Here is a 17264-nt window from a genome sequence, read left to right on the forward strand (position 1 = left end):
AAGGACGGATCAGGTCTGATCAATACTTAAACGGGAACACCTCAACCACTAAGAAACCCCAGGGTGCTGCAGGAAGTGGTAGAGATGATTCAGCAAGCAACATTCTTCCCTCCGACTCAGTACTGAACAAATACCATGCTGGAGATACAGTAGTTTGAAATGCAGATATCTAATATATTCTGACAGCAGAACTGGCACTTTCAGTACAAAGTCACATGGGGCACTTCTACACTGTGCTATGAAACCAACTTGTTCTTCTCTAACCAATACGATGGAGGTTGATTTTAATTGTTACTGTTTATTCACTGCATTACCATGCATTATCAAGTGCCCATAGTCCTGAGGTCTGTATAGAAACATGGAGTTTGAATATACTGTGCCACTACCACCACTGTGGTACTAAGGAGAGAAAGTGAACAAGAATAGAAATGTAAACATGTGAATAAATTAATAGAGAACATAACCGTTGGGGGTCAAGACATTCCAAAAACAAAATGTCAAGGATGCTTAAAGAAAACAAAACTAAAAATTTGGACAAACTATATGCCTCCATTGTGAAATAGGAAAAAAACCAGTGCAACACTAATTAGAAAAAATACACTTAAAGCCCACATGTATAAACACAACTATTAAATTTAAAACAATTCTGAATTACTTCACCAGTGCTTGATTTAGAAATTACAAAACAAAAATCCAAAACTTAAAATGTTTATTAAAATCAGAGACTATGTATGTTGTGCACCATGATAAACAAGATCTGAAGAGACTAAAATTTGGGTCAATTTCTAAAAAATAAATAAAAAGTTATGTGAAATTTTTTCTGCTGACATTTATAAGGAAAAAGATATTATGTGCAAGTTAAAGTTTCTTAGGATTCTCTTGTATATAGAAGTTGCTCAGTATTAGCTGCTTTATTTTCCTTTACATTATATATCTTGTTGCAATATACACAAAGTTAAAATTACAATCTCCTTTAGTTCAATAGACTAACAAAAACAGTTGGTGTTTAGGCCACCAGCTTTTTGACCATGAGTTACAGAATATCCTCAAACATATCAAAAGAAATTAGGTTCTTTCCCCCATTGATTTCTATTCCCTATTGCAGGAGTTGAGCTCAAGAGAACAAATGACACATTCACTTTTACTTAACACTTTGGTTGTGGTAAGGGGAAGCAGGAATACTACTAAAAATGTATTCTATCATTTACGTACTGATGAAACCTGGTCAGTACTTTACATACGAGCAAATGCTGCAGTTCATTTACTATGAATACAATGTTAATTATTTCTAATTAAATACAACCCTAATGGTAGTTTGCATGGTGAACATGCATGAAGTGCAGTCTTGCATATTATACAAGTTGCTCAGTGGGTGTCATAAGGAGGAGGGAAAAAACTTGTTCATCTTAGCCTCTAAGGATAGAACAAGAAGCAATGGGCTTAAACTGCAGCAAGGGAGGTTTAGGTTAAACATTAGGAAAAAGTTCCTAACTGTCAGGGTGGTTAAACACTGGAATAAATTGCCTAGAGAGGTTGTGGAATCTCCATCTCTGGAGATATTTAAGAGTAGGTTAGATAAATGTCTATCAGGGATGGTCTAGACATTATTTCGTCAGGGCAGGGGACTGGACTCGATGACCTCTCAAGGTCCCTTCCAGTCCTAAAAATCTATGAATAGAGAAAGAAGAATAGCAATAAAGACTGCCAAATTAATCATGTGGCTGGAACAAATGCACCTGCTGCTAGGATATAACTGAAAACAATTCTGTAATATTTTAACAAATATAATAGAAAATGTGATATAAAAATGAATCATTCACAATAGCTGAATTCATTTTTCCATTGCTACAAGTTTTAGGGCTTGTCTAAACTGGCAAATTTTTGTCGTCAAACACTGGCTTTTGGCGACAGAGCAGCAATAGCATACACACTGCAATGTGACTTTTTTCAGGGGAAAAAACGCCTAGTTTTGGCGACAAAAAACTTTCATCCCTGTGAGAGACTTTTGTCTTTTCCCCTCCCTTTATTGTCGACAAACATGCAGTGTAGACACCACAGGTTTATTTTCTATTTTATTGGCCTCCAGAAAGTATTTGACAATTGCAAAGAGGCTGCTTTGGTCAGTGGCTTGAACTCCGCTGCCCTCCCCCTTGCAAGCCCCAGGAATTTTAAATCTCATTTCCTGATTGCTGGCTTCCCAGAGGAGCTTCTCAGGTGAGCATGGCTGGCTATCGCACCAAACGTGCTCCTGCTTGGACCACCATTGAGTTGTTGGATCTGATCAGTATATGGGGAGAGGAGTCTGTTCAGTCGCAGCTGCGAGTGACCTGTAGGAATCTGGACATACATGGGCAAATTTCTCAAGGCTTGTGCGAAAAGGGCTATGATCGGGACACACAGCAGTGCAGAGTGAAGATAAAGGAGCTGAGGCAGGCGTACCATAAGGCGCGGGAGGCGAACCATCGCCCCGGAGGTGCACCTAAGACCTGCCACTTCTATAAGGAACTGAACGCTATTCTTGGTGGTGACCCCACCTCCATTGCCCATGGATACTTTACAGGCAGCAGAAAGAGGGGGTAACCTGCAGGTGGAAATTTTGGATGAAGAAGTTGAGCTAGAAGAGGATGTGGTGCTCCCAGCGGGGTCGCCTGATGGGGCAGGCAGCCAAGAACTTTTCTCCACTCCAGAAGTGCTCATCAGGGAGTAGGAAGCAGATGTGATGCCAGGTAAGTTGCTGTGGCTTGTGTCAGGAATCGAAAAGCGGGAGGCAGGTAGTGTTTTCTGTGAGCTGGACATTGTCCTGTGTACTAATCTGCATGGCCAAGCAGGGTGTCGACGGACATCGAGACCTGCAGGGAATCCTCTAGAGAGAGGCTCTGGAAAGTTTCAAAGTTTCAACACTCGGATGCGGAAACTACAGAACCCGAACCACCAAAAAAGAATATCAACCTTCTTCTGGTGGCATCTGACTCAGATGATGAAAGTGAACATGCCTCGGTCTGCACTGCTTTAGATAGTTATAGAGTAGAACCAGTCATCAGCGTGGACGCATGTCCTCTGGAATGGTGGCTGAAACACGAAAGGTCGTATGAATCTTTAGTGCATCTGGCACGTAAATATCTTGCAACGCTGGCTAAAACAGTGCCATGTGAACTCCTCTTCTCACTTTCAGGTGATATTGTAAACAAGAAGCAGGCAGCATTGTCTCCTGCACATGTAAACAAACTTGTTTGTCTGAGCGATTGGCTGAACAAGAAGTAGGACTGAGTGGACTTGTAGGCTCTAAAGTTTTACATTGTTTTACTTTTGAATGCAGTTATTTTTTGTGCGTAATTCTACATCAGTAAGTTCAACTTTCATGAAAAAGAGATTGCACTACAGTACTTGTATTAAGTGAATTGAAAAATACACCTCTACCCCGATATAACGCGACCCGATAGAACACGGTGGATCAAAGCAAGTTCGATAGAACGCTGTTTCACCTATAACACGGTAAGATTTTTTGGCTCCTGATGACAGCGTTATAGCAGGGTAGAGGTGTACTATTTCTTTTATTTTTACAGTCCAAAAATTTATATTAAAAAATAAATATAAACTGAGCACTGTACACTTTGTATTCTGTGTTGAAATTGAAATTAATATTTTGAAAATGGGGAAAACATCCATAAAAATGTAAATAAATGGTATTCTATTATTGTTTAACAGCATGATTAATCGTGTGATTAATTTGATTTATTTTTAATCACATATTTAATCGTGATTAATTGTTTTAATCACTTGACTACCCTAATATTTATTCATTCACTTTTCTTAAGTATGGCACATACAAATTCTTTAAGTACATGTAGAAAAATCTAAAGCAATTAAGGAAATCAGTGTCCTAAAGGCAAAAAAAAATTTTCTTTTCCCAACAACCATATTAACATCTTAATTTTCAAGTTCATGCTCAACACACTTCCCTACTTAGCATTCCCCACCCACAAAAAACACGCACAGAAAAAGGTAAGACTCCTGAATGTCCTGAAGCTAAAAACCACATCAAATGGCAGAACCCTAATTTAAACCCTATTTTCTATTGGTTAAAAATATTAGGGTAATATTTTGGATGAAAAAAGTTTTAAGCAGCTATTTGACCAGGTTACCTATGACCTCAAATACCTGCAATTTTAACAAGACAATGAATGAACAAGAGATGTCAAAGGAAGAGCTGGTAATTGTCCTCCATAGCTTTGGATAACTATTACTGTAGCAAAACTCTTTAAAACTACCAGCCTAGACACCATATATAATTGTTGCCCTTTGCCATGATGATCAATAATGAAAAACTACTGATATTTTCTTGCCCATTGAAAAGGGACATTCTGGCAGAATAGAACTTTGCAACTCTGTACCATGGAAACAAATTCTTAAGTGATTGGAAATCTTACAAACTAACCAGCAGAAGTCACAGTATACGTTTTAAAAGAGGATTTTGGTATTCCTATTCAAATATAAACATAATTTTGAGCTGGGTCTAACAACTGAAGCCACTGTTGGCCTATCTAAACTTCCATTTATTTCAGTTCAGATGAACACATAGGGCGTGGTAAGTTAGTTACACACACACACACACACACACACACACACACAATTTTGAATCTCAGACCAGTTGCTAGAAGGCAAACATCAAAGAACACATAGATGGAGGACACACTGGACCTGGAAAGGTCTACATGACCAAATAAGTCCTTATGGCTATGGAATGTTACAAGGCCCTAATTCAGCAAGGCACTTACATATATGCTCATCTTTAAGCAAGAGAATACTCCCATTAACTTCAATGGGCTACTCATGTGCTTAAAGTTGGGCACATGGCCAAATACCTTGCTGAACTGGATTCAGGAGATTAACTACACTGTTATCCCAAGCCATCTCTCTCAGATCCAGTCTCCCACTGATTAAATAATTCACTACTTAAGCGTAAACACTCTGGTCTAATGCTGGCTGCATTCTGAGCCCTAATTAATGCTGCCCCTTCTCCCTCACCTTAAATCACTTAATGACGCCCTCAAGGAATCAATGAATTCTATTCACCCCAATAATAAGTTAAAAATGGGACATCCTCCACGGCTCAGTAAATTAATTTATGCTGGCCTCATACACTCTTCTGGAACGGCAAGAAGGAGGGAAGTAGTTTTTTCCTCCTCATCGACTGCACCATAATCTGCTGGCTGACTAGGCATGCATGGGAGTCATCTGAGGGGGCATAGAACAGTTCTAAATATGGCCAATGTGCTAACTTCAGAAATCTGTGAACATCTATTAACCATTACTAAACTGAACACTTCACTGAACACTGGAGAGGGAGGGGCTTTGTGCTGCCCCACACACAGAGAGAGATCAAAGGTGCAGCCAGCCCTGAACCATGAAAATACCTAAACCAGACACCAATTATTTTTCAGAGTGAATTATGTTAGCTCATGTATAAGGCCACAATAATTTGCATCTTCTGAACAAAGCTCCTGCTATCTTATTCAGCACATGCTGGGATATGGTTCCACCCAAGATGGATTCCCGGATAAAACCTGTGGTCAGAATAGCCTGAAACAAAACAACTCCCTACTGATAGACTTGAACATCTTCATTTGCATCATCTTTGCTTACTCCACATTAGACATCACAAAGAATTAATGGAAGTTCAATGGCTAAACACTGTTGATTATACCCACCCAACTAACAGATATATACACAGACACACACATCAGATTTTTCTATACTACAAAAAAATGTTAGTTATCCACACAGAAAATAATGAACTGTCCAATCATTGTGGCTATTACATAGGATTACCACCTCTCTTGTATCTGACCAGCCTGACTGTTTTTTTAAAAATGGATTTGCCAGTTGCCAGAAAAATACTTTAATCTGCCCCCCCCCCCTTTTTTTTTTTATTAACATGGGCCTAAAGATTTGCATTATTATCACAATATACCGGGCTATCCAATGTTAAAAGTTTCTGTGTTCAGCTAAAGATGCTGCAATGTTCCCACTTCTGCAGTTTAAGAAATAACAGATAAAAACTGTTGAAAACTGTCTGCCCACCAACACACAAACGCATTGCGTGTGTGTGTGCGTGAGAGAGGGTTTGAGTCACGTGAGAGTGAGAGGCATATTAAATAATGGAAGATCAGGGCAATGACACAAGTGATCCTACTACACACCCGAAAAAAAAAAGGCTCACATCAGAAATTGCACATTCAATGACAACTGGCTAAACAAAACAGACTACAAAGACTGGCTGGCAAAATGTGCTGATAAAACAGAGACCCATTTGTTATCAATGATGTTATCAATCTTAACTATACGTGTTCCCTATCTGGATACAAGTAGTGGCTGTTCAAGGGGGAGTTTGTGGAGTTGCCTTGTGGTTAGGGTAGTAGTGAGCTTGCCTTGTTGGGGGTGGGGGGGGGCAGGTTTTTGCATTTCAAAGGTGGTAACCTTACTATTGCATAGATATAAATTTTAATTTATAAATAAAACTCTACTTGTATTTCAATATCATAAAAACCATGAGTTTACCCGTGTGTGCTATCATTACAGGCCAAATTTGGCTTCCACTGAAATGGCAAACTTGCAATAATTTCAAATCAGAGTAGAATCAAGTCTTGGTTTTTTCCATCTATTCACCCCCCGCTTCCCCGCCCCAAGCTTTCATCTGTCTTCCCCTCTCTCAGCTGTCTTCTATTCCTGTTCACACGCAAAATGGTCCCTGAAAGATCACTTGATATTAAATAAAGGCTAAAAAACTGGAGTGGTAGATAGGTTGTCTATGACAGGTTAAAAATAATATGGAGTTAACATGTATTAATTTAATGAATTTGCAAGCACAGCTGTGCGTGACTCTTGCAAGACTGTCAACTAAAACACAATTAAGGGAAGAGCTGCGAATTGAAACAGAATGGTTTTGTTACAACGTGGAAATAAAACCGTATTATTCAAATTATATTACTTACATACTACTACTGCTAAATACAAACATATACACCTACACACACACACTTAAGTTATTTCTATTTTTTAAAAGTTTGAAGTAAGATGATTAATCCAATGGTTTCTTTCAGGTGGTATATTCAGTCTTCAGTTTTGAAAAAGGACTCTCTCTCTCGCTATATATACAAATGAATGTGCAATGTAACTTAGCTGTTCATGTAACTTCATGTGCTCACCATTGGAATATCCTATTACAAATCATATGTCTAATAATTTTACTGGTACAGGATCTATTTTAAAACCCATTGAAGAAGCTTTACCTAACACAGCATATATATTGCAGGGATTTTCAAATTCCAAAAGATCAGATTGCGTTCTAACAGTTATACTCACCGGACAATCTGTGACCCTCTGTGGCCAGCAAAGAAACAAAACAAAGTTACCATCCACAAAATAATATATTTCATTTTTATTTTAAGAATGGAACATATAAAAAGTTTATGCAGAAAAAGGACTGAGTGGAACAGAAAAGCATGAAAGTGTCAGAGTCCTACAGGCAATGAATAGTGTTAAATTTAAGTGTCTGACATTTTAGCAATAGAAATAATTTAAAACTACTCAACTTTTTGATAATACACAACAGAAAACCATGAGAATTAAAAGTTCGAGACAAGTGATAAAAATCCATAAAAGTGATTACATAACATAGTTTTACTCTTAAAAAATAATCATATGGGAGAAATAATTATATTTGTAGGACTAACAAAAATCCATTCCATTTTCAAATACTTCCTATGGTTTTCTTATTACTCCTGGGGGAATTCTGCACTACTGCACATGTGCTGAATTTATGTCCCCCACAGATTTCTTTGCTTCCCCACAGAAAAATGACTGATAGGGAAGCAAAAGAAAAGCACAAGAGCAGTCATGCGACCCTACTCAGCAGTATGTTTCGGGGGCCCAGGGCAGCCAGCAGAGAGGTAAATCACTGTGGGGCAGGAGGCCAGACTAGGGAAGACGCGGCTGGTGGCTCCTACCCTGCGACGGGCTCAGCTTCTAGTTCCAGCTAAGATGGGAGGACGGGACTTCCTCTTCCCCTGACGGCATCCAGGGCCAGGTCAGACCCACCACCAAATTTCTCCCCCGTCTGCAGGAAGGTCTGCAAAGTCCCCCCACTCCCGCTTCTTCCTGCACCCATCACTCCTTAGCTGCAGGGAAGGGATCCCTGTACAGGGAGCTGCTCCCCCATCCATCCAACCCCCGTGCATCCAGACCCCCCTCATACCCAGACCCTCCCACCGAGCCTCACCCCACACACTGACAACCCCCCCTCTCGAGCCCCACCCCGAGTCATCCGCACTCAGATCCCCACCCCACTGAACGCCAGCCAGCTGCACCTGGATCCTCACCCTACTAAGCCACACTCCACCAGCATCTGGACCCCCCACTGAGCCCCCAACACCCAGACCCCCCTGCTGAGTTCTATTCCCCCCACACTCAGATCCCCAACCACCTTAACCTGGATCCCCCTGCAGAGTCCCATTACCATTGCACCCAGAACCCCCCACAACAAGTCCCTGTGCATCCAGATCCCCCCACACCCAGATCTCCCACTGAGCTCCCCACACAGAACCCTCTCAACCTACACCTGGATCCCCCCCACACTAAGCCCCTCCACACTTGGATCCTGCCTTGCTGAGCCTGCCTGCCAATACCTGGTGCAATTCACATAGACGCACAAATGGGCAAGGCCCTAGGGTGTTACTAGGGTAGGCCCCGGTCCTTACGCTGTGCCAGGGGTGCAGACTCACCACTTAGTCTGTGTCCCGGGAGGGAGCTGCACAGTGATCTCCCACCTCTGTGCAGCCAGTAGCCTATGCTCCCCAATGCCATGCTGGAGCCTCCAATTTATTTGACAAATAAAATTTACAGAATTTTAAAACATTGTGCGCAGAATTTTTATTTTTTGGCACAGAATGCCCTCAGGAGTAAAGTCTTATGCAGACTTTGTTCACTGTTAAAGATATCTGAATGTACTATATATGTTTTGCCTGAACAGCTCTTACTTCAGGATTTCTTCAGCAAACTATGCTTAATCACTATCACAATCAATTCCATGGCAACAAACTGGTATAATAAAACATAGGATAATGACCTCACTGCAAAATCAAGCAGGAGGAGAAGCTAGGTTGTGAAAGATATACATAAATATTTGTATTATACACAAGGGAATACAGTTGATAATGGCAAATAAGTGCTTTTTGCTTTAAAAACACTCCCTCTCTTTCCCACACCAGTTTTGCTGAATAGTGAAAATCAATTTTAAATACATAAGGCTATTTCTAATTAGACAACATAAAATATGCCTTAAAACTCAAAATGTACAAAACAAGGCCCTGACATATTTTCTAGTTCAATAAAAAGCAAGCTAGCCAGAAAGGATCACAGCATTTTAGAACCATCATGATTAGTTTTGTCATATTCTAGCAAGATCATTTACATTAGAGGCATTTAGTTATTGACAAGGAAAAATTATACACTTTACATTGTAAGTACTACTGCACTATATAATGTAATATTCAATGTTTAGCCTCTAAGCAGCCGATATCCTTTCTATAACGTAATAGTGCTCAACTGTCATTAAGATACGTAGGTGACAACTGAAGAAAAGGGGATTGCATTTAAATTTTGTGTTCTGGATCTTCTTCAGCAAAAGAATGATGAACTGACAAAAACCAACATCTAGTTAAACTGCAGAAGAAAGATGGCATGCAAACTCACAGCCAGTTTTGAAACTCCTAAGAAATATCGAGTTAACATATTTTTCTTGGATATTTTAACTACTTAACATAGTGTTAGAATGAAGTATTGTAAAGCACTGCAATCTGGTAGTTCAACCTCTATTGTTTCATAAGATTTGTTTCTAGTCTTTGTACATTATATGGCCTCTGGCTCCCTAGATGAGATGTCTGGAACTACCATCATGGAAGAGAAAGTATGGTGTATTGCACAATATTGCCTTAAGAAACCATGATGCAAAGAGATTTATAATATAGCCTAGAAGTTGGAGCAATGCAACAGCATCCTATTAAAAAAAAATAGAAAACAGTTGCTTGAAGTGTCACTGACAAAGAAGATGAAAGTATCAGACTGTAGTTTGGAATCTGGTTTCTGAACAAATGAACACACATGCTGGATATTAGCCAGTGTCAGTGCTGCACAGGACTAGCTGAACCATTCCCAGCTAGTGCAAGACTGCAGTCCAGATCTGAAAAAGATTATGAAGTTGTGATTTTTTTGGTTCAGAAGTCACAACCAGAGCTTGTTAAAGTTGCAGCTTTGGTGCAGTCCGTTCAAGTACAAAACAACCACCACTCCTCTCCGCACCTCCCAAATTGCGTGGTACCACATCCCCATGTGTCAGGTCACAACACCACACACAAATATACCCTTTCTACCTGTGCAGGAATGAATTCAGCTGCTTGGGGTGAGGCCACTTCCTTCTCATCTCTCACCTCCAACCCCAAAAAGGAGGTAGCCAGCACAGGGGAATAAGGAGATGCATTACACCACACTTTACTTTCCTGCATGGGCAGGCAAGACAGGCCATAATCTGCCCCTTAAAAATTGGAAAAGCTAGAAAAATTAGGAACCTCCACCACTATGTTTGTATAAATGGAATCCAAAGCAAAATAACTCATTCTTCCAATACATGCCACAAGTGCTTCAAAAATGATAACTAACAAACAATAGTAGTAAACATTGGCAAGTGTATTGATTACATATGAGTGGCAAAAAAGTCAGTTAAGACTAAAATTTTACATTATAGACAGAAAGCTTGATTTACTTCTACAATAGTTGGTAAACAAAATAGAATACAAAATTACAGTAAAATACGAAAAGAAAAATTAAAGGACCATTCCACTACTTTCAAATTGCTGTTAATTAAGGGCTCAATCCTGCACCCACTGTAGTTAATGGACATTTTGCTATCAATTTAAGCCCCAACCCTGCAAAATCTTATGCACATATTTAACATTGAAATCAATAGGACTGCTCATAGCAGCAAAGTTAAGCACATACATAAAGGTTTTCAAGATCTGGGCCTTACACAGGAACAGGATACAGCCCCCAAAGAAGTAAGTGATACAATGGTGATAAAAGAGGACAGCGAACATCTTAGGAAACTACTATAAAAGAACCAGTTAATAAACACGATGTCAACCATTTACAGGGTCATAAGTGTTCATCATGGGTTTCATAATACTTTGATTTTTTTTTAAATGCTCCAGCTTCTGGAGACATGCTATCATGTAATAATCTCCACTTTCATATATATATATAAAAGGAAGTTTCCAGCCTCCATGGTTGTGGAAAAAAGCTTGAAAATGTGAACCATAAACATTAAAAAAACTAGAAAGTAAATAAAAGAGCCTACAAATTTAAAAGTGAAAAATCATTTTTTAAAGCCAATCACGTGATTTGTGGGGCCCCTGACTCATGATTTACGAACACTTAGGGTTGACAATAACCAGCGGTGGATGGCTAGTGAACTTTGGGGCAAGTGCAGTGTAGCAGGAAAAACCTCACGTGTATACAAATTTGGCATTTGCAATCAGGCAAATATGCATTATTTACCTATTTGGAATGTAACAGGGTCTCACTCTCTGTCTCCAGACTGGTATAGCAGCTGAGATAATACTAGAAGTGGCAGCTGCAGCAGCAAAAAGTGGGGAGCCTACTGGACGTTGCAGGAAAGTCAAGCCCCCATTTGGTCTGTGGTGTTGTTCAATGATTTCCTACAACTTTTCTCAGTGAGCCTGCCTGCAGCACTACAGATGGAAAGTCTCTGCATGACCCAATTACTGAAGATTGCTATTATTCCTGAGCTTGGTTCCTCTGCTCATGGGGCAAGTCACAGGCTGTGGTGACTGTAGGGCTCTCTAGTATGCCAGCGGAGTTTTAAAATTCAAAGCATACTGTGAAGCAAGATCAAAAATTGTTTTTACCTTTTGTGTTTTGCTCCTTTTTAATGTAAAACGTAGCCTCAAATACCGCCCTTATTCCTCCATGTATTTTATGTTTGAAATATCAAACATCAGGAACTCACTCACTTCCTTCTTTACTAGAAGACTAAAGGAGGGATCTCACATCTCTCCATCTCCTAAAACTGGGGAGGAGAGGGAATGTAGGGAAGGGAGGGAATGTTTACTATTAGGCAATCTAATGGTCCCCTCCAAACTGATTTACGGGGAGGAGACACCTACCAAACTACAGCTTTGCATCATCAACAAGTCCTCTGAAGATTTCACCAAGGTTTCACAACAAAGAGAGGGAAGACATTTAAAAAAAACAAAGTAAAACAAAATGAACACGTGTGAAAAGACTTGCAAGCTCTCTTTGTATATCAAAAAGTGCAAACATTTGGTTTGCATGTTTTGTAGTTCACCCTTTGTAACTGTATACGCATTCGATACCTATTTTCTTATGTTATGTTCACTACCCATTGAAGACTGAACTTTAACGTAAAAGGATACTGAACAACAATGTACATTAGGATCCAACACAAAATTTCAATCTAATACATTGATGCATTAATCTAAGTTTTCCTCCAAAAAGCTGTGAAGTAATATCTATAGAACTAAATTATTAACTTACATCAGAAATGGACTTCAGTAAGTAGCAAGATTTCAAGTGGCTTAAAACAAGGCATATAAACATAGCATGTTGTCATTTTGATTTTGGAAATCTCTCATGAGAAGACATTCTCAAGATCTTTATCCCAACTTCCATGAAATCTTCAGTTATTTTGTATATTACAATATATACTGTACATAGATTAAATACAACCATATTTTGAGTAAAATGTTAAGAAATTGACCCCCTGCCCTTTCAGATAATGGCTCATCTATACTTAAAAGTTGCAGCGTCTGAAATACATTATTTCTGAAGTCCAAAGATCAGCAAAAATAGTGACAGTTTCCCACAGAAATTGGCAAGCAGTATAAAGCAGCACCGTACTGATGAAATGGATTTCCCTAACAATGGTCATTTATTAATATGGAAATACAGTAGCATTCAGAGATAAGAAATTATGGCTGCCAGCTATGATACTTTGATAATGTACAAACATTTTCAAAAATAAGATTAACATGCAGGTGAAATCCACACATGCAGCAACGACAGAGAATGCCAACAAGTTCATTGCGCCTTAAACAATTTCTGATACTGAGAGAAACCACAAAATGAGTATTAAAGCCCTTCTAAAGGGAAGTTAGAGAAATATAAATTTCTGTTTCTAGCCATTGCAGATTGAGAAAATTCATGTCATTCTGATACCACATTGCTTTCCCCCCCCAACTCATTTCAATTCTAACATTATAGCAGACTTTCTCTTCAGAGCAATTAGAGCTACAAGACATTTGAATACCTAGGCTACCAGCTTTTTGACAGTCTAAGGCCAAAATTTTCAAAGCTAGCTCCTGAATCCATATTTTCAGAAGCAATGATCACCCACAAATCTCCCCTGAAGTTAATGGCAGTTGCAGGTATTTAAAAACAAAACAAAACGAAACAAAAAACACTGAATTTTGGAGCTTAACTCTATGGATCCATATTTGAAAATGTTGGCAAAAATCATTAATCTCTCATTCTAGCTGTCATTAAATCAAAGTGGTTAAAATCATATCAGAGAGGCATTGGAAATAAAGGGAAGCAAGATGATAATCAGAATGATGTGATTTTAAGTTCAATATCTCACAAACTTATAAAAACAAATGCTGTATACAACTGAAAAACTGAGAACTAGATTACTTTCTCGACTTGTAAAAAGCAACAAAGAGTCCTGTGGCACCTTATAGACTAACAACTTGATGATTCATAGGATATCAGATCTTAAATCTGTCACAGTTCCTTAAGTCTAGCACTGCTTTCTGGAACTAATACAAGATTTAATACAGAAAGCCCTGGACCTCAGACCAGTATAATTTTCATTTCCCAAAACTATAGTGGGCAAGCAGGAAAGTAAAATAAGTGATAATCTGAAAAGAGCAGAGAGTGCTTGATACAGACAGATGTTTTGCAAACTACTCCACTAATTATTGTCAATGCAACTCAATCCTGCCATACAACTGACAAACCATTTCAATCTTAAATCACTCCTGAATAAAGAATACCAACTGTGTAAAGTCATATGTTGGATTCATACATTCTAGCACTAGTAGAGATTAGGATGAAACAAATTAAGTGCTTTCAACTGTGACCAAGGCCCATTTGAACCTACTGTTGATGACAAAGTAGAAAACTACTAGATCTTGTACAGAATTAGAGTTGACGATCTAATAGGTGATTTACATGTCGAACTTCTATGATTCCATGAACCTAGGTCTATACAAGTGAAACATTAACTCCTTGTGCTACTTGTCGTTTTTAATCGTGATACAGTATATAGTTTTCCTCCTATGAAAAAGCCTGTTTTTACAATCAGACAACCTATTCTCATGAATTCAGCTGCAAAAGGCATCAATTTATGACTGTACATGAGAATTACTTGGCTCTGCAATAGGACCAGAGTTATGATCTGAAAAGCAACTTTGTACTATTACACATGCATTACGTTTTAGAGATAACATACTTTAAAAGAAGTAAGATTAAAGCAGGGAAAAATAAGACACCTTTCTCCCTATGTTCAATTCACAACATTTATATTTTGTATAGTCTGTATTTCAAATATTTAAAAGCTATGAGCAGGGTATTTTTAATATTTTTTTCAAGAACTATCATCACTAGTTGCCCAAAGCCTTTGGAGGGGTAAGCAAGATTTAAAAAAAAAACAAATTGCTTTATTTTAAGAATAAACTATTCCCAGACACAAGGAAATGCATTGCTGCCTGTATTTCAAAGAACATTACCACACAAGAGCAGATAATTCAAGGCAAAATGAATGGAGTGTATGAAACCAGAATGAATCCATAACACTCTTTAGTACTATGGAAACTATGGTTAACTATTCCTTTGAAATCTATGTTTAATTCATTGAACAAGCTGTAGTGATATTTGAGAGGTCTGCAAAATATGTCACTGTACTATTTGAGTTAGAAAAATCACCCACTTTTTGCTCTCAGATTATCCACCCAAACGACATTTGAACGGATGTCTCCCGCCAGACTGGAAACAAAGTAGTGTGAAAATAAAAGGCTCAGTTTCAAGCCAAACAGCCTATTTGATGAAACACTTGTCCAATTAAAAACTCAGTGGGCTTTCAACACAATGTTATGGAACAAAATCTAATATATTTGGTAGCTAACGTTTGACTTTTATATGTTCACCGTTCATGTAGTTTTTCCTCTAAAAATGTAGTAGAAGTTGTGATCCACTGGACAGGAACACTGGAGGGAACAATTAGAAATTTGGATTCTAGTTCTGGCTTTGCTACTGACTTGCTACAAATCCTTGGACAAGATCCTTAACTTGTCTGTGCTTCACTTTTTTCCAATATAGTTCTAAGATCTATAAATAAAAAGCATTGTGTAAATGCCAATTACTTTTAGAGACCCACTCCCTTCCTTCCCTCATGTTTCTCCTCTGAGAATATCAGCTCCTTGTAAACTAATTAACAGGCACATTTGAAGAGGCGCTGACAACTTGTCTAAGATCATAATTTATGTCCCTGGCAGTATTTCTAGCAAATGTCTTCCCCCCTTCCCCAAACTAGACAGTTTGGGACTCAAGGAACACAGTCATTATAAACTCACCAGCTGTGCCTCTGATGGGCTGATGGTCTTGGTTTACAAGAACACTCCTTACAGCCGGGGTGATGAACAATTCATAAAATGTACTGAGAATACACGTTCTGAACAAATATCTCCCGTTAGTCACAAATGGGCAGAGCCGGCGCGGTGGGAGGGGTCACATGGAGTCACGTGCCTCCCCAGAGTTGCTGCTTGGCTTGTACTGAGCATGCTCAGTAACATCTGCTGAAGCCGCTGCCCTCACTCTGTCCCCCCACTATCAGCAGGTACGGTCGTCTCTTCACATGGGTGTGACTAGCACAGGTTTCTTTTCACCTGTTTCTTGGTTACCTTATACACTGAAGTTCCCGCTCTCAAATGGGAGTCATGTCCTTGGTCCAAAAAGATCCTTTCCCTGTGACAACTTTTTCTTTAGCTCACACAGTCTGCCCCAATCAGCTTTGCTGGTCTGCAACCACCTACATACCCTCATTTTGCATCTGTCCTCCTCAAAGATCTTTCTACATGAAGTGAAACTTAAAGTAAGGCTTTACACATGATTTTTTAAATTAGTTTTTGTATAAAAACATTTTTGTTAAAACAATTAAAATATAGACATTTATATTTATAGTAAGAATTGCTTCAGACAGTCGAAGTTATAAAAAATAATATAAACAAACAGAAAATACTGAGACATGATTGGTATGGGTTATTGTTTGAACAGAGGACTGAGCTCTAGTCACACCTCTGATAGAGGCTTTGTCCATGGCCTCTGAAAAGTCCTTTAGCATCTCAACCACACTTTCCTTAACTGTAAAATGCTGATATTTATTTTCCTTACTGAGCTACTCTGAGAAATAAATGTTGAGTGCTATGTAGGTGCTTAGTATTATTATTACATCGCCTTCATTTCGCTCTTCTTAGTATTATACCCCAAAAAGATTTTTGAAATCTAGAGCAGGACGACACTTCTTAGAAACTCAACCAATAAGTTTAGGAAATATATTGTTGATGAAGATTTAAAAACAACACAATACACTTTATTTATAAAACTCTGCAGATAAAAGGAAAAACAATGGCAAGAACTATGACAATTTTATGAGCAAGGGCTGATACAACAGGGGTTCTTAAACTGGGGGTTGGGACTCTTCTGGGGGTCGTGCGGTGATTACATGGGGGGGGTCGTGAGCTGTCAACCTCCACCCCAAAACCCGCTTTGCCTCCAGCATTTAGAATAGTGTTAAATATATAAAAACGTGTTTTTAATTTCTAAGGGAGGTCGCACTCAGAGGCTTGCTATGTGAAAGGGATCACCAGTAAAAAAGTTTGAGAGCCACTGTGATACAAGAAAAATTTAAGCATTCAACAATTCTGTTAATTCTATATGTTACTAGAACAAAGGCCTGGTCCACACTAACCCCCCACTTCGGACTAAGGTACGCAAATTCAGCTACGTTAATAACGTAGCTGAATTCGAAGTACCTTAGCCCGAACTTACCGCGGGTCCAGACGCGGCAGGCAGGCTCCCCCGTCGATGCCGCGTACTCCTCTCGCTGAGCTGGAGTA

At 39.0% G+C, this 17264-nt stretch overlaps 1 protein-coding gene across 1 annotated transcript in view; it reads right to left on the reverse strand.

Moving 5' to 3' along the window:
• Positions 1 to 17264, reverse strand: part of PHKB (phosphorylase kinase regulatory subunit beta) — a 198370-nt gene that overhangs the window by 167571 nt on the left and 13535 nt on the right. Inside the window, 1 exon segment of the mRNA XM_005289835.4 lies at positions 7363 to 7380. Coding sequence (XP_005289892.2) covers positions 7363 to 7380 — 18 coding nt within the window.

Source organism: Chrysemys picta, chromosome 14 (assembly GCF_011386835.1).
Source record: "Chrysemys picta bellii isolate R12L10 chromosome 14, ASM1138683v2, whole genome shotgun sequence".
NCBI classification, from domain to species: domain Eukaryota; kingdom Metazoa; phylum Chordata; order Testudines; family Emydidae; genus Chrysemys; species Chrysemys picta.